This window comes from Myotis nattereri (assembly GCF_964212035.1).
Source record: "Myotis nattereri genome assembly, chromosome: 12".
Classification (NCBI taxonomy): Eukaryota; Metazoa; Chordata; class Mammalia; order Chiroptera; family Vespertilionidae; genus Myotis; species Myotis nattereri.
The window spans coordinates 54,977,729-54,996,542 of record NC_138087.1 but is presented as its reverse complement, the minus strand read 5'-3'; the positions used below and the strand labels follow the sequence as shown (position 1 = coordinate 54,996,542).

At 50.2% G+C, this 18,814-nt stretch overlaps 1 protein-coding gene across 8 annotated transcripts in view; it reads left to right on the top strand.

Annotated features, from left to right (window-relative positions):
• PAX5 (paired box 5) overlaps window positions 1-18,814 on the top strand; it is a gene marked incomplete at both ends in the record, with an annotated part of 156,539 nt that overhangs the window by 84,639 nt on the left and 53,086 nt on the right. For all 8 annotated transcript variants that reach the window (XM_081103115.1, XM_081103114.1, XM_081103112.1 and 5 more), the window contains one exon: window positions 14,114-14,243. In XM_081103115.1, the coding sequence (XP_080959241.1) occupies window positions 14,114-14,243 (130 nt within the window). The remainder of the gene's footprint in view (window positions 1-14,113; window positions 14,244-18,814) is intronic.

Genomic DNA, 18,814 nt, shown 5'->3' with positions numbered 1-18,814 from the left:
CACAAAGAGTGGCTCCTATTACCGCAAGAGGCGTGCAGACGTCATGATTTATTATTATTTATGGTCCCAAGGCCTTGTTTATGCAAGACGGGTTAGGTGCGTGCGATAGAAATGCCATTATGCAAATGACATTGAATGTCCTTACTGCGCCTAAATAATTTTTGTGTTGGACGATTAAACCTCATCTGTTATTGATATGGGCTGCAGTTGGGCTATTACAGAGTCCCAACAGTACTTACTCCCAGTAATGGGAAAATTGAGAGAGAGAGACCCGCACAATTGCCTCAAGTGGGCCGCGAGGGTCTGGAAGGAGTAGCACATCTCGGAGGCCCGCGCGGAGGGAGCCTTCGGACTCCTCTGGATAAATAAGGAAGGCAGCACCGGGTGATAAATTAAGCCTTGGGTTTGAGTGGGTGCCTGGGAGGATTTGCGGCCTTCCAGCGTGTGATTTAGCTATTTGATTTAGTCCGGGGACTAGGCAGCCCCACCCTAAGTTCCAGGCCACCCCGTGCTGAGGGAGCTGCCAGCCGGGAGGGGAGGGCCTAGGGGAGAGGGGGTGGCCGCTGGCGACACTGGGCATCCAATCTGCTGTGCCAAACACCCCGGCCACCCACCGGCCCCTGTGCGCAGCCACCAGCCTGTGCTCTCACCCTCGCTCCCCATCTCTCTCTCCTTTGCTCTCTCGTGTTTTTTTTTTTGACACAGCTGTGAAGTCCCATTTTGATCAGTGTTGATAGCTTATGAATTCCAAAATTGACAAAATTTACAGAAAAATGAGGATAATCCATCTTCCTTAGCGGCCTGTCAGGAGCTGGCCATACTTCATAATCTCCAATTACAGATGCTATTTTCCGACATTTACATGCAGATATTAGAACCAAATGAAAATGAGAAACAAAGAGAGAATGGAAATGCAGCTATTTATATGTATAAAAGACAAACAGGTAAATTCGAAGCATTTAGATTGGATTCGGGGTCCCTTTAGGAGGCTGGAAAGAGACAGCTTTGAGCATGCGGGTTTCAGAATGGAATGGTAAGACCCATGGTCCCACCAGGCCTGGCAGTTTGGGTTAAAAAAGGGTCAACTGTGCTGTATCAGCTTGGGGGGTGGGTGGGCGGGTGCTTGATTTGGGTGGGGGCATGTCGGGCATCTCCCAAGGTTTAGGGGTCTCTGGGGTGCTCAACCCCGCTAAACCCTCAAGTCCATGCATATTTCACAAATGAATCCGTTTAGAACCTTCAACATTCGTTTTTTGTTTTTTTCAAATGGAGTATGTGTGTCAGGGAGGCAGAAAACGCCACTGGAGTCAGCTCTCTCTCCAACGCACATTTCAGAAAGTTGACACCTTCTGGGGACCAATGCATGAACCGCCCCTGAGGAGGGGATGTGGAAGGTACCACGGCTTGTCGGAAGGGCTCTGACCAGGTGGACACGGAGTTGCACCAGTCAACTTTTAAAATGGGATGTAAATAATATAATTAACGGGGGAGAGAAGGAGTTCTGATATATGGATCATCCGCTTCCTTCACCGGGCTAATCTGGCTGGGCGAGGAGGGTCTGGGAGGAGGCTTAGTAATGAAAATGTTCTCCCCATAAAATTGAAGGGAGAACAGCCTTGCTGCCCTCGCAGCTGCATGTGGCTCTGGCTTCTGGAAAGCCGGGGATATTAATTAGCACTGCTTTGGATTAAACTCTCCCAACCATGTCGGATGGTACGGTTTTTTTCTCTTTGTGAGCTTGACACGGGTGGCAAGGAGCAGTCTGCTTGGGTTTTTCCAGCTTACTATTAGCACTGAACTTTTATTTGGGGATCACATCTCTTCCTCTCCTGGAAATGAAAATGAGATATTTCGGGGTTTTCTGGACAGTTGGGCAGAAAGAGGCTATATTGCTGGAGCAGGAGCAGGCGGAGGCAGCGGAAGTGGTTGGATGGGGAGATAGGAACTCCTCTGCCTTCGGTTTGAAAGCTTTTGTTTATTTGCATGGAGTCTCTGTCCAGCAGGTTTATGTTATTTGAGGTTTGATTTGTGGGAGGGAGGTGAAGGAAATAACACCAGGAGGCTTGATTTAACCTGTGTGTGTGGGAGAGAAAAGGGAATTATTAAAACACGGGTGTTTGTTTACATGTCCAATCTTAAGCCCAATGGCTTGCTTGTTTGAGTAAATTATAGGTGTTAGCACAAAGAATGATTATTATGCTTTGTTTCCAGGTACAAAACGCAAGATTTGGGGAATTGACACATAACTGCAAAAAAAAAAAAAACCATGCAAACGAATTTTCAGTCATTAAAAGCAAGGGCTCTTAAGCTTGACAAAAAGGAGGTTAGACAGAAACAGCGTGGTTACTGTGCTGGGTTTCTCTCTATTATTTACATGAGCTAAAATGGGAGCTTACAAATAATAGCTAAAACCCAAGCCTAGGGTCTCCTTCCTTTCATTTCTGATCTTAGGAAAAGCCAGCTTGTCATTTTCAGCATAGAACACAGTGCCTGAACCAAGCAAACAGTCTGATGCCTGAATTTTCCTTCACGGTCTCACATGTGTTCATTTATTTTTCTGTTATTGTCCAGGAATGTTAAGATTAATTACTAATGTTGACAAAAACGTGGGCACAGCTGTCCTCTGCACTTTTCATGTAGGCCGTCCTCTGAGTCTAAGCGGGAAGAATAAAGGATAAAGTTGACCTCTGTGATGAAACCATCTGTAAACATTTCCTACAGGAAGTTGTTCCTGAGCCAGGGGTGGGCAGACAAGGAAGGGAAAGGGCACTCGGGGGCGGGGGAGGGTGCTGGCCTTGTCATGGGTCAGAGCAGGTAGGTGTCGAAGGCGCACCTGGCCTAGCAGTTGCCATTCCTCTCCCTGGGCCTGTGGGGCACGTTAGAATCACAGCGAAGAGCACAGCCTTTGGGATCAGGTGATTCCTGAGTCTGACATCCCCCTCCACAGCGTTCTCAGCTGCTCGGCCCTCAGTGTCCTCCTCGCACTGGGGCGGGGTTGATGGCTGTGGCAGAGAGCTGGGGTCGAAGACCTTGGACTTGGAGTCGAACTGCTGGGGTGATTCGGACACATTGCTTTGGCCGCTTGTGCCTCATTTTCATCCTCTGTAAAAGGGGATCATAATACTTCACAGGGTTGTTGTAAGGATTAATATATTAATGTGTCTTAGCACCTAGAACAGTAGCTGGTGTGGCGTAAGCATCCGGGAGGTGCAAGGGGTTCTGACTGCTATTCTGTGTGTGAGCGTTAAAGTGAGAGCTGGCAGTCTTCTGAATTGCAAACCCAGGAGTCTGAATTAGCCATAGGACGCCTGGCCTTCTCAGCCTTCTCGTCTGTACAGTTTCTCCTTGGCCCCAGCAAGCTTTGGTGACAAAGCAGGTACTCCCTCCCAAGACTGCCTGTTTGCCTTTGCAGAATATTGCCTGTTAGCAAGTTCTTTCTGACAGGGAGCTGAAAGGGCAGAGGAGTAGCCTTGGACCCGAGGGACGGGAGGGGGTGGGGAGAGGACACGTGTGCCGCACTCATCAGCAGCAGGATGGAGGTGGAGGAGGTAGGTGGTGATGAGGGCAGCTAGGCCTACCTCTCTGCCCCCACCCTGTTGACCTTACAGTACAGAGGGAAGTCTTTTCATCTGTGGCCCAGGATAGCCTTTCTGTCCTCCTGCAGCTGGGAGTCTGTTCAAAAGGAAGTGAACTATGAGCATCCCGGTTAGGATGGGGGGCCCCCCTTTGCATGTTCCCGTTCAGGCTCCTTGGTAGCCAAGAGGGTTGCATTCCTTTGGGGTAAGGGACCTCCCCGTCCTACTCCCTTCCTAGCCCTGTAGCAGGGACAGCAGGCCACACCATGGACCTCCTGGAAGGAGCCTGTGGCATTTGGCTGCCTGAGAAGGAGCTTTGTTTTGGAACTCCCCTCCTCTTCTCCACATCAGGACCTGCAGCTGCTCATCACACAAGCAGGCGGAGCCTGAGCAGACCCTGAACTCCCACACAGGGAGCCCTCCTCCCTCCCCCACACGACCCCCCCCCCCCACCCCCAGCATCTCCTTATCCTTCAGGAGCCTTGGCGGTCCTCTCTCCTCTTCCAGACTCGGAGTTTTGTGCTCCAAGCCTTGCCATTTCTTCTCTTCGATTTGGGAAGACAAATGCAAGAGCTGGAATGCTCTGAGCCCAGGGCCGCCTTCTCTTCTCAAGGTTCAGAGTGGCCCAGAGTCCTTTGTTCCTTTCCTCTCTCCTTCGCCCAGCTCCAATCAAATAGGTCCTCCCAGGCCTGCTGGTGGGGCCTGACTTCAAACCCGCTGGGGGTGCTGCCCATGGGAGCCTCGTCATCTCAGAGGGAGAGCAGACACAGTGGCAAATGACCAGAATAAAGTGCATGGCACAGATGTCCTAAACCGTGTGGGGGACATGCCATGGGAACTCAGAGAAGGAAATGATTTATTTCAACCAAAGAAAGCATCCAGGAAGAGATGGTATTTGAACTGGGCCTTTGAGGACAGGCATTTAGACTGGGGTGAGGCTGGGAAACCTGTGAACAAAGGCTTTGCGTGAAGGGACGCGCGCGCGCGCGCGTGTGTGTGTGTGTGTGTGTGTGTGTGTGTGTAGTGTGGTTAAAGTAGAGGGCAGTGTTTGCACGTAGGGTAGGTCTGAGCTGAAGTGGGAAAAGTAGGTTGGGGTTTGGATTGGGGCCTGTATGGCTTGGGTTGACATTACCCAAAGGCAGTGGGAACCAGGGAGGGTTTATAGGCACAGAGCAGTCTGATTTGCAAATAGCACACTGGTTAGGGGTGGGAGAAAATGGATGCTTGAAAAAATCATATGTGCCCAGCCGGTGTGGCTCAGTGGTTGAGCGTTGACCAATGAACCAGAAAGTCACGGTTAGATTCCTGGTCAGGGCACATGCCCGCTGTGTGGAGTGTGCAAGAGGCAGCCAGTCAATGATTCTCTTTCATCGTTGATGTTTCTCTCTCACTCTTTCTTCCTCTCTGAAAATAAATACATATTTACTGAAAAAAAGTCATATGCAAAATTACTTTCCATTTCTAACAAACTTGTTGTGAGCTCTGCGTTGACTGTGGGAACAGCATGAGTCAGCCAGGTGATGAAGTGCAAAAGCAGAAGCAAGCTTTTCATGCCCCAGCCAGGGCGTGCAGGAGTGGAGGACTGGAGCCCTTGCATTGGGTTCGGGTGGGGACAGCACTGACGCCGTGGCTTGGGAGGACATTTGCTGGAACTGGATCCCAGAGAGCACACCCAAGACTAACATGCAGGGGCCTAAAGGGGCAGTTCAGCACTTTCTCATGGCCAGAGCTGCGTGGCCATGGAGTGGCTGCCTCAGGAAGTAGTGAGTTCCCCATTACTGGTGGGTTTCAAGCTTCATATAAAGATCAGCCTCCATAACCCCTGAGCTCCTTTGGGCCCTGAGATTTGGGCTCACAGAGACTCTCTAAGTGGCTGGGAGCAGGGTAGGGGGTGGGGGGCTCCTATTTAGTCATTTCTGGAAAAGTTTCTGCCAGACAGAAACCACAATGTCTGATTTCCGTTTCCTCCCCGGGTCTCCCCCTGCCATTCCCCACCACCTGGGAGTGTGTCTGTGGCTGTGCTGGAGAGTGCCTGGCAGGCCGTAAACAGAACAGGGAGAGATGAGTCAGTTAAACTTTGCAGATCTCTTCTTGGAAGCCCCCAGATTCCACTGTAAACCATTTGACTCAGGCACGGGCACAGTTCTGGAGAGCCAAATGAATAAAGGGGATGTCTTTCATGCAGATGGTGCTTTCTGATGAATAAAAGCACCCTGAGATCACTTATCCTCTCGGTGACCCTGGGAAGCACCTCTGGTGCTGTTGGCAGAGCCAGGCCATCGTACCTGTCCCCGTTCATTTTGTTCCCCAGGCATTTATGTCAAATCTGTTCAGAGCTGGGCACTGGGCCAGGAGCTGCCATCACAAAGATGAGGGAGACACAGCCCCATCCTCATGACATTCAAACGCTGGTTGGGGGATGAGGGCCCTAAACAATTAAGGGTACAATACACAGTGCCAAGTGCAGTGGTAGATAATATGTCCACTTAGGTGTTCTGGGAGCACAGAGGAGAGGAAATCAGGGAAGGCTTCCTGGAAGTGGGAGGCTATTCAGAATCCTTGGCAGTTTTCCTGCCCAGTTAATACTAACAGCAGCACTTTACATAGATTATGGAGTACTTTTGCAAGCATCATTCATAGTCTCCATTCAACAAACATTTTTTTCAAGTTTAATTAATCTTTATTAGGTTTAGTGGGGATGGAATGCTAAAACCATTAACTCTTTTTAAAAATTAAACTTTTTATTTTGAGATAATTGTAGATTCACATGCAGTTGTAAGAAATACTACAGAGGAGTCCCAGATACCCTTATCCAGTTTCCCCCAATGATAACATCTTTCAAAATTATAGTACAGCATCATGCTTGAACCCTGTCCTCCTGGCCCGGGGCTGGTGAGCTTCCTCAGCCACACTCCTCCCCCGATGGCTACAGGTGCTTGGGTTCAGGGGCCTGGGTAAAATGGGCAACGTCCTCCCCAACCACAGAGTGTAGCCTAAGGCCAGCATCAGCCACATCAGGCAGAAACCCGTTCCACACGGTGGGGACCCAGCTGGTGGAGCACAGACCTGGTGTCGCCGCGGAACCAGAGGGACAATTCTGGTCCATCTCCCTTATTTGTCAGATGGCGTCACTGAGGCCTGGAGAGGAGCGGGGTCTGCCCAGGTCTCCGGGCTCCCTGCCAATCAGTACAATCCATTGTCATCAAGACAGAACTCTCCCTGAGCATACGCTTGGCTGGCGCCGTTTTGTGTAGCCAGGCTCAAAAAGTGTGGACGCTTCTTCCTTCTTGCTTTAGACCCAGAGCTCTCTCCCTAGCTGGGGAGGAGAGTTCGGTCTGTGGCCAGAGAGCTTCATGGAGAGGACGTTCCCCCCATAGGTGTCTGAGCTTTACCCTCAGGGCTGGTGGCGAAGATTCCTCCAAATGCACTTCTGGGGCAACGACTTGGCACTGAGCTTGGAGTTGGCACACCGAGGCTCCCCTCTCTGAGCTCTGTCTCTGTGTGTGCCACACCCAGGATCCCCAAGGATGTGATGGGCCTGCAAGGGCTTCGCAGACTGGAAATCGCTAGGCAGACGAGAGGCTTTATGCTTCTCGTGTTTGGAACCAGGGAGGCCCTGAGGTGGAGGGATAGAGGCCTTGAAAAGAGCAAGTGCCCGGCTGTCCTCGGCCTCCGGGTCCTCTCATTATCCCACAGGTGTGTGCTGGGCAGCTGACGGATGCTGGCAAGTGGTGCCATGCGTCAGATACATGCTGTTTGGATTTTGTTACTTTAATTATGGAGAACTTCAAAAGCAGATGGCACAGTCTAATCACCTCCTAAGCACCCTTATACCCAGACTCAATAATTAGCGACTCACACGAGTGTTGTTTCATTGATACTCCTACACTCCCCACACTCTGCTGTATTTTCACAGTTTCATGAAAGTCTAATTTTTATACCACAAACTTCATTCATTTGAAGCTCACAAGCCAGTGATTTTTAGTAACTTACAGAGCTGTGCCACCAACAACACCACAGTCTAGTTTAGCACAGTCCCATCCCTCCCAGAGACCCCTCGTGTGGGTTTACAGCTGGCCCTGCTCCCTCCTAGCTCCAGCCGACCCCTGCTCGCTTCCTGTGTCTGTGAATTTGCCAGTTCTGGACGTTCCGTTCCTATCTGACTTCTTCCACTTCACATGCGTCTGCGGTCCACCCAGGATGTAACATGTACCTTGTTCCTTTTTATTGTTGACTAGTATTCCATTGCATGGATATACCGGTTTAAAAAATTATTTGAGAAAGAGAGAGAGAAACATCAGTTGCGTTCTGTACGTGCCCCGACTGGGGATCAAACCTGCAACCTGGGTATGGGCTCTGCCTGGTGCACAGGACAATGCTCTAACCACCTGAGCCACACCAGCCAGGCTGATATACCACCTGCGTGAATCCCACCTTATTGTGAAGCCAACTCCAGACATCATGTCACTTCATCTGCAAATACATCAAAATGACTCTTTGAAAGACGAGGCCTTAAGAAGTATAACCAAACCCTACAATGCCATCAGGTACCCAATCGATGTTTATATTTCCAAATGTTTCATTATACCATAAAATATACGTTTATGGTTGTATTTTTTACAGTTTGTTTGTTGGAATCAGGGTCCATATTGTGATTGGTTGGTGCATCTCCAAGTTTTCTCTAACCGATAGGACCTTCCCTCTCTCTCTTTTCTTGCCTGGGTATTCATCTGTTTAAGAGGGGATCTCTACTTTGTCATATGGCCCATTACAGAGGCAGAGAGCATCAACAATGGCAGGAGACGTAGAGGTCAAGTGCAAGTCCTCAGACAGATGGGGAAGCAGAGGCCAGTGAAGGGAGCGACCTGCCCACAGACCCTTGTCCACCCTGGCTGCCTCAGACATCCAGACCCCTCTGCCTCCTCAATCTCAGGTCCTCAGGCCAAGCCCTGGGGACATGCCTCTCCTACTCCAGCTTCTGTCCTCCTCTGGGTAGGTGTGTAGGCAGGCAGGTGTCTGGTCCCTCCGGATGGGCGTGGTTGGCCTGGCTCTGGCCCAGCTCCTGAGGACCACCTGAGGCCCAGCAGTGAGCGTGGAGGAACTCAGCAGGTGATGGGGAAGCCTCATGGCCCAAGGTGGCCGCCTGCGGTAGTTGATCCTGCAGCCTCGTCCCCCTGCGCTGCCCGCCTTCATGCTGCCCTCCTTCTCACGTGTCTGTGTTTCTTTTCTCCTCCATGCTATGGCAGTGGTGCCCCGTGCTGATGAGACAATACTTGGTGCAGCCCCAGGCAGTCCTTTTCCAGGTAATTTCCTAGGGACCCAAATGACATCCAGCATACCCTTTCCTGAGGCACGTGCCCCCTTGCATCCCTTCTGGGATTCCGTAAGCTTTAACGTTGCTTAGTTTCCAAGGTGCTACCCTTCTTTTTCTCCTTCAGACCCTCACAGTCACCCTGGCAAGCAGGCAGCAAGGGGTTACAGTTAAATCTCATTTTTTTTAAATGAGGAAATTGAGGCTCAGAGAGCTCACCTAGCTTGCAGAAGGTCACACCGGTGGCAAAGTATAGCTGAGGCAAGAACCCCCTGGTATCGCTCCTAGCTTACTGTCCTTTCTGCCATGGGGTCAAAGGACATAAATGCTTCAGATCAAATAAGCTAAGGAAGTCTATTGTCCCCTTGGACCTCAGTTTTTCTTGGTTTGGAAAGATGACCCTGAGTATCCTTCTAGCTCAGACATCTGGAACGTGATGTCTGTGAGAAGGGTGTGCCTACCTGGTGGTCTTGACCTTGAGGTCTCACAGGAGTCTGTGGCAGTAGGCAGAGAAGTTTTATCCCAACTGGTTGCACTGGAGTGAACAGTATATTAATTGCGACCTCAGTTTATTTCTCTTCCTGGGTCAGAGTCAAGGACAGCAACAGGAGGCCCTGATGGGAAGGAAGCAGAAGCCCAAAATGACATCCCAAGAAAGAATTCCAAAAGCTCAGAGAAGTAGGGATGTGGAACATAACTATTCCTTGTGACTGTCAATGGGGAAGCGGGGAGGGAGCTTTTTTCACAAGTGCATGGGTGCACCAACACACACATGTGTGCCCATGTGCATTCCTGGGTTTTCTGCACCCCACTATTCAGCCCTTAACTTCCTGTAACCAGGAAAAAAGGCACCAATAATGCCTTCTCTCTTCTGTTTCTCTCTCCTCATCTGTCTTTCTTTTCTGTTATTCTTTTTACCTCTCCCAGCCTTCACTTTCACAAAGGGCTTAAGGTGTCTTGCAAAATAAACAATTACAGATATCTAAGTCAGTTAAGGCTGGAAAAAGTTAAGAGATTTTGTAGAGGAAAGGGGAAGGTCATTGCACCAGGTACCAGCAATGATGTGATTGTGGCAATGATGTGATTGTGGCAATTGAGCACTGAAACTGACTGAGCTTCCTGGCAGCCAAGGCAAAGAGGGACATGTAGTGGTTTCCAGTGTTCCTGATTTTCAATCAGAGACAAGTTAACTGTTCATCAGGAAAAAAAAGTTTTTCCTGGTAATGAACTGTAGGAGGGATTGATATGGAATTTGAATATTCTAATGAGCATATGTGGCGGGGAGGAGCTGTTTAAAAAAAGAAGTTTTTTGTATGGCTGTTTCCTTTCATCGCCTCTGACCAATGTTGAATGCCTGATATTCCAGTGAAGGCACTTCACCTGGGCTTTAACTAATGCTATATGCAAGGGACAGTGTTTTCCGGTCACCTGACTTGAGGAGAAGTAGAGGCAGAAGGTTGGTGTATCACTTGGAGCTGCTGTGGAAGCACTCCCTAGTTAATATTTTACTGTTGTGGCTAATGTTATGCTAATAGACCACTCATTCATTCATTCATTCATTCATTCATTCATTCAACAAGCACTTAGGAGGCTCTAGGGATGTTTCATCTTCCTCAAGGCACCCTGGAGAAGATAGACCAACATTATAGATGGTGGGATAGTGGAGATCTGGGCAAAACACAGTCAAGTATGGAAGCATAGACAAGGGAGTTATGATTTCTTTGTGGGAGTGTGGGGCCCAGGAATGGCTTCATGGAGGAAGTGGCATTTGAGCTGGGTCTTGTGGACAATGTCGGAGTTCAGTGTCTGAGTGAGATGGGCCTTCCAGCAGAGGTAGTACTGTGCTTGGGACGGCTGAGGAGCAGCCTGAGTAGTGAAGTTTCAGGGAGCACAGGGTCTGGGGAGAATGCAGTTGCCTTTAAAAGTCACAGGCAGCTCAGCGGGACAGACACTGATGAGGACTTAGGGAATAATCACACACCCAAACTAAATGACAGCATCCCCTGACTCCTGCAGGAGCCGAGGAAGAGCTGTGGGTCCCACCAAAGAAGTGAGACTGGGCTCTGGCCAGCCCTGCGAGGGGATAGTAGTGGGAGCCACAGACGGAAAAGGGCAGCGAGGGTTGGCTTCCAAGTCCTGCTGAGCCCCGGGCCCAGCGCTCAGGGAAGCCCACTTTACCTCCTGGCAGCCAGTAGGATTGCTGGACCTCCCACCTCCTGTTTAAGTCAAGTTGAAGGCCTTGTACCTTGAAAAGATGATCCAAACTCAACGGTTGAAGTGACCGGAAAAACTTTGATAGTGAGACTGTTGATGAAAACAAAATTAAATGGCAAAAAGGCCCTTCCGTGTGAACATTAAAGAAATTAAAAGGCAGGATGTCCCTAGGCCACTCTCTTGTAATCTTCTTAAACCCAAGATGGCTCTGCGTTTTGGGGGGAAACAGCAGCTTTCTCTTGCGGAACCAGATGTTCCGCCTGGGGTCAGGAAGGGGAAAAGTCAGCAGTGGGGTGGGGAGGGGTGCAGGGTTGCTGACTGTTGACTGAGATGCTGCCTGGCCTTCCAAAGACACCACCTAGGAAAAGACCCTCTTCAGAGGCATTTTGATCTCCCGTCTTTGCACATAGCCACGAACTGAAAGAGCTGCTTCCAAGATTCACCTTAGCAAGTGAGGAGGCTCACGCCAAGACCAAGTCCCATTCTGTGCGTGCAGGGTGAAGTCTACACAGCGACCTTTCCCCAACAGCTCCCTGCTGCATGGAATGAAGACTATGCTGGTTGTGACCGATAGCAAGAAATATATTTTCACCGCCACCCCGTACATACATATCCACTTTTGTGGGAAACAGAGATTCACAAACAGAATCTATGTGTGAGACCCTTGGATATTTTCAGGTCCAGTCCATTCTGATTTCATTGGTTAAGCTGTTGGTATTAGCAAGTTGATTCCATATCTGTTAAAGGGTCGGGGCCTATCATAGTATGAAAATAATTAGGAAGATTGTCAAGGCCTTAGAGTCAGATGGACCTGGATTTGAATCCTGACTCTGACACCTAGAAGCTGTGTGACTTTAGTCAAACCACTTCCCCTCTGTAATAGAAGCCTCAGTTTCTTCATCTGTAAAATGGGTGTGACATAGAAACTACCGCATGGAGTGATTGCAAGGATTACATGGGACGATACAGGTCAAGATCCTACACAGAGTAAGTGATGGATAAATGTGAGCTTTTTACACGGTTGTGAAGATTATGCCCTGGCACCACTTGTTGGGTTCAACAGGGCTCCCGCCTCTTGGGGAATGGTAGTCAGGAAGGACTTCCTGGCAGAGGAGGCATTGGAGTAGGGCAGCGAGATGATCGGGAGCCAACACTGTCCTCGCAGTGACTGAGAACACTGTGTGAGCATCCCAGGGCCACGTGTTTCCTCTTTCATGAAGGACAGACTTGATCCAAAGATTTTTGGCTGGACCTGGAGCTGACCACATGAGGTGCTTTTGCCTTCCACATTTAGGTCTCTAATCCGCCTGGCATTGATTTTTGTGTCTGGTGTAAAGTAAAGATCCAATTTCTTTTCCCTCCTTGTTTCTGAATGGATAACGGCTACCCCGCGCTGTTCACTAGACAGAGCATCCTTTCGCTGATTTGTGCACCACCTCTCTCATATGTCAGGGTTCCCACATACGCACGGATCAGTTTCTGGACTCGCTTCTGTTTCATCGGTCTGTTTAGCTGTCCCTGTGCCAGTCCCCCACGGTCTTCATCACTGCAGCTTTCTAGTGATTCCTGATGTCGGGGAGGCGTGTTCCTATCTTGTCCTTCTCCCTGAGAAGCGCCTGGGCTGGCTTCAGGCCTCTGCTGCTCTCTGCGTGTCAGAATCAGCCTGTGCGGGAGAGGGCTCACGGGCCCTGGGAGCACGGGACAAGCTGTCCTCAGCGGGACTCCACCTCAGGTGCTGTGCCCGCAGCCCCTCCTGCACGCACAGCTGCCACCCTCCCTGGTTGGCATTGGAGCTGCCCAGGAAGCACTTTCGAATTTATTTGCAGAGAAAAGCGCCAGGAACGTGCCCGAGTCCGAGTCCCTGCTGCCTAGAGCTCCTCCGTTTCCCTCCCTGTGGCTCGGTCTCGTTATCCTATCAGGGTCCTTTCAGAAGACTGCTTGCTTCCCTGCCCCTGTCTGCCAAGGACATAATTCTGGACAAACAGGGCTGTGTCTTCCACTGACAATGCCAGGGTCCTAGAGGGAACTCCCCACACCAGAGCTTGGCATGCACAGCTACATTCTTTGGCTTAGGTGTTTGAAAATGTTTGTTTTACCTGAAAATAGGCTGGGGGCTGGGTGGAAGAGACCTGTCACTCATGCTTGTAATTCAGTCCGTTCTTGAATGGGAAGACCCACTGGCATCTTTGTCGCCTCCTCTGGAGACCATTCTGATGGCGGCTTGGATGCCAAGGAAGTGACTCATGGCCAGCTTTCCTTTCATGACATGGCTTAACGGCAGGAGCGTGACTCATGGGCCAGATGCACATGGTTGGCCCGGACTTGGAAAATCAGATGCACGTGCCTCGCAGTTTCAGCATACAGGTGTTTACAAGGCTTCCAGAATTCCCAGACACTCGCCACCTGTCAGCTGGTTTGACTATTGAATTGGGGATGAGAGGTTATGGTGAACCATCCCCTGCCCTGGGACTCTGCCCTGTGGTCCTTGGGCAAAGCCCTCCTCCCCTTGGGCCTCCGTTTACTTGTGTGAAAGGAGGTTTGGATGAGATGATGCCCCAAATTTGTTAACCTTTTTTCTGCGGCTCTGCTAGTATGTCTAAGAGCACAGAATCAGAAACAGCTCCTTCCAGCCTCTTGGCAACAAGGCTCTTATTTCTGCCTTGTTTATGGCGCTGATGTCTCCCTCCCCACATGGGTGATGGCTGTCTCTGGCGGCTGGGGCTGGGCGAGGGAAGCCCGCAGGCCACAGAGGAGCGGGGTTTGAATTCTTAGGAAGCGGCACTGAGTCCTGCCCGCCTCTTCCCCTGGGTAGGATCGCTGATTCTGGATACGGTCTTGTTCTGTTGAGCCGAATTTGCCCTCTCAACACCCGGGCGTCCGTGAGTCCCCTGGAGGCCTTGGCGCTGGCAGGGCAGCCCAGCCAGGTGGCTGAGCCCAGCGTGTGGCGGTGGCATTTGGCCGGGGTGCTTGGAGTCTCGATGCTGAGTTGTCTCTGTTTTGTTATCTCTTTCAGACCCCTGAGTATTCAGCCATGGCCTCCCTGGCTGGAGGGCTGGACGACATGAAGGCCAACCTGACCAGCCCCACCCCTGCCGATATTGGGAGCAGCGTGCCTGGGCCACAGACCTACCCCATCGTGACAGGTGAGGGCATCTGGGGTGTGTGTGGGGGGGCGGTTGGGGGAGTAAATGGCGGGAAGAGAGAGAGAAAGTGCCTCTGGTGGGAAGAGTGGCTTCCTGGTGCTTTTGGACCTGACTGGTCATTTCTGTTTTAATGAGGTTCTGAGGTCCTGGAAAAGGTCGGGCAGGAGACTGCCGGGCCAGGGTCCTGGCTGTGATGAGACACGGCTGTAGACTGCTCGGATGAAGCTGGAGGAGAGAAAATGCCTCATGGGCTGGGCTGGGAGGGGTGGCAGGGAAGCCTCGTGTGTCATGGGCCTGGTGATTTCAGGGTCCCCTGTGTGTGGGGCCGAGTGTTCAAAGGCCTGGGATTTATCCCCCTCGTGCGACGGGCAGCCCTGGTCGGCTCTAGCCTCGAGGATGAGTGGGCCTCCTGGCAGATCGTTGCTGGCATTTCAGATTTCCAAGCAGAGGTTGAGTTTAGAGGGCGGGAGGTCTAGGCTGAAGGTGCCTGGTGTATGCAAAGCAGCTGCCTTTCTGGAAGGCCTGGGCCGGCCTCTTTAGCTGTCAGTGTAAAGATGAAGAGCTTGGGCCCTGGAGGCCCACTGCTGGGGTTGAACTTGTCATTGACTAGCTGGGTAATGTTGTGTAAATTATCTAAGAATTATGGGCTCTGTGTGTGTGTGTTTTAAATCTCTAAAATGGTGATAGTAGCTACCCCATAGTGTTGTAAGGATTAATGCATTCATACATATATGGTGATTAGACTTTGTCCAGCATACAGCAAGCACCAATACATGTCGCTATTATTCTTTCTCATGGTGGCTGGTCACTGATGGGATTGTTGCTCAGAAGGGGCTGGATGGACGGACCCAGGCAGACTGCAGCACTTGGACGGACTCAGCTGCCAGCGCTGGGAGGTTGTCCAACTCGCAGGCAGGAGGCAGTCTCGGATGCTGCACAGACAGACCCTGCGGGCTGACTGTGGTGCTTGGGCCAGAGCCTTTGGGTCCAGCTGAGGTGGCAGGAGGTCCCTGTCATCTGGTAGGCAGGACTCAGTGACGAGTGACAGAGACAACCAAGGAAAAAGTAAAGGATTCAGTTAATGGCGCTGGGACAAGTGGGCCTGTTGGATCCATACCACACTTTCTATATCAAAACTCCAAGTTGATCAAATTTTAAATGTAAAATAATAAAACCATAGGATAAAAAAGGGAAATATTTTTGTAATCTTAGAGTGGGGAAGGCCTTTTAAAATCTGTTCCAAATATGAGACAAAGAAAAATAATATAAGTGACTGTTTAAATAAACGTCTTTTGTATGTTTGGAAAAAGATAAAAGAATAAGATTGTAGGGGGAAAAAAGTAGAACACAGATGAAAAAACATCAATTTCCCTAATATCTAATGAGATTTTAGATATGAATAAGAAAATTAGTGAAAAAGATAAAGAATATAAATATGAAATTCATTGAAAAATGTGGATGTCCAACAGCATATGAAAAGATATGCACCTGACTCATAATTTCAAAACTGCAGCCCTGGCAGTGTGATCAGTGGTTAGAGCGCCAGCCCAGGCACTGAATGGTCATGGGTTTGATTTCTGGTCAAGGGCACATACCTGGGTTGCAGGTTGGATCCCCAACCCCAGTCAGGGATGTACAGGAGGCAACCAATCAATATGTCTCTCTTACATCCATGTTTGTCTCTCTCTCCTCCCTCCCTCCCTCCCTCCCTTCCTCCCTCCCACACTTGCGAAAAATCAATGGAAAAAATATCCTTGGGTAAGGATTAACAAAAAATAATAAAATTGCAAATTAAGACAATCATGAGACATTTTTTAAAATTTATGAGCTTATCCAAATTTGAAATGTTTCTTGAGGTCTAGTGTTAGAGAGAGTATGAGAAATAGATATTTTCATACACTGTCATGGAGGGAAATTTGGCAATATCTATCAAAATTTGAAATTCCTACCCTCTTACCTAGAACTTTTATATGCACATTTAGGACTTTATCTCGCAGATTTATTTGCACAGATGCACAGTGATACCTATATCTGTATATTAATTACACATTTATTTATAATGGCAAACAACACAGTGTCTATCAATAGGCGCTGATTAAATAAATGATGGCTCTTTCACAGAACAAAATACTATGAAACCATTAAAAAGAACTGTGTGGGGTGTGGGGTAGAGGGTCAGTGGGAAAAAAGGGGGGACATCTGTAATGCCTTCAACAATATAGATGCGTTAAAAATGTCTGGGTCCCTCCTATCCCTCTCCTTTTTTTAGAAATATGTTTTTATTGATTTCAGAGAGGAAAGGAGCAGGAGAGAGAGATAGAAACATCAACGATGAGAGAGAATCATTGATCGGCTGCCTCCTGCACGCTCCCCACTGGGAACCAAGCCCACAACCTGGGCACGTGCCCTGACCGGGAATCAAACTGTGACCTCCTGGTTCATAGGTCGACACCCAACCACTGAGCCACGCCGGCCGGGCCCTCCTATCCCTCTTGCTCCATGCCCAGAATCACCGTGAATGCAACAGCCCTGAATGCAGACGTAGGCAGGAGTGTGGACATAGGGACTCATACTGATTCATACTGTGAACCCGACTTTGCCCGTAGGTGAGCACCCCTTGGCAAAGCTCCAGGTAAAACAGGTACAGGCTTTGGCCGGCTTACACAGTAGTTGCCCTCCTAGCAAATTCAGTATATATACAGCAAGACCATGGAAACGGCAAGTTCACATTTATATGTAAATGAATTTCAGTTCTGGATTTAAATAATTACAAATAGATTTTCCACCTACAGGAATGTTTGGCCAGACATGACAATAGTGTAGAATGAAGAAAAGCTATTGTGTGGGGCTCGTCCGCTGTGAACCAACAGTGCCCCTCAATCATGTAAAAGCCCCCACAAATTTTCAAAACACCTTGTAGGGGGCAGTTGCTGACCGCACTGCAAAATGTTAGAATATCTTGAAGGAATGCCCCCACAAGCTATTGGGGTAGAGTGGACCTCCACGTCACCATGTGGCCTTAATTGAATTCCACCTGTGTTAGTGGACGAGCTGACCCAGTTCTGAACTCTTCAGGGGAAAGCTTGAGTCTTCCTGCCCCAGGCCTTCCCTTCTCGCAGCCCAGGGCTCTCGCTGGGGCGTGCCAGCCCCAGGTCTGGGGGAGGCGGTTGGGCAGGTGCTACTCCATCCCAGCCCTCACACTCTGAGCTGACTAGGGAGGATCTCATTAGAGAACGAGTCTATTTCTCTCCGTCGTTTATGTGCCACATTAAATATTAGGTTAAACCAGGGCTCCTCAAACTTTTTAAACAGGGGGCCAGTTCACTGTCCCTCAGACCGTTGGAGGGCCGGACTATAGTTTAAAAAAAAACTAAGAACAAATTCCTATGCACACTGCACATATCTTATTTTGAAGTAAAAAAACAAAACGGGAACAAATACAATATTTGTATTTGCATGTGGCCCGTGGGCCATAGTTTGAGGACCCCTGGAAACCCTTGCTCAACCAGCCAGGGCCATGGTTCAGAAACTGCTCACCATTTGCAAAGCGGTGACATGGCCGGCCGGTTCCTGCCTTGTCAGCAGTTTGGGCCCATCCTGATTGGGACTAATTACCTGCAGGTGTGCCCTGCCTCCCAGGGAGGACGTGAAGGGCCTGGCATCTTGCCCCCAGCTGTGCCCACCTGACCCTTCGCCTGAGAGAACAAAGGGAAGGGCAGCCCATGTCCTTGCAGGCCCCGCCCCTGAGGACCTTCTCTGCATCCGCAGGTTGGAATGACGGGAAGAGACTGGTCAAAAAGTTTGGGAAACACTGGCCTGGTGGATGTCCCAGGCCCTGGAGTCCGAGACACCCCCTGGGCACTGTCCCCTCTAAGCAACAGAGACCATACATGGGCAGCAGGTGAATACCTACAAGGACAGACAGAATGACTGCCAGGTCTCCAAGACCACCCACTCTGATTTGCTGTATCTCTGAGGTTCGATGTTTGGAGCCTCATGACCACAAACTTGGATGTTCAAAGAAGTCCGTCCTCTTCCGCCTTTTTGTCTAAGCAATAGCTGAGGGCTGGAGGAAAGCGCTGTAGACCCGGAGCCAGAGGAATGGCTTTGAGTCTGTCCCCGCCACCTGAACTGTCCTACCCTTCGGCAAATAGATCGTCCTCTCTGAGCCTCCGTTTCCTACCCAGGAAACGGGCATGGCAGTTTCTACCCCTCCTGGCTCCTCTGGTCGTTTCGAGGCTGTACTGAGGTAGCAGGGGAGAGGGTTTCGAGCCGCCGAGGGGGCATCTGAGTGTGTGGGCAGCTATGAGAGAAGGAAATCTGCAGGGGGTCCAGGACCTCAATGTCAGCACCTGCGACCACAGACAGGCAGGATGGGAAGGTCATGTGAGCCACTGCTCACTTCACAGGTGGGAAACCCAGGCCCAGAGAGGGCAGGTGACCTCCAGGCCACAGCCCCGGAGTTAGAGCTGGAACTGGGGCCAACCCAGCCTGGGCCCTGGCCCTCGCAGCCTGCTGCTCTGTGGTCGGATGGACTACCAGTGGTTCTCAACCTTCCTAATGCCGCGACC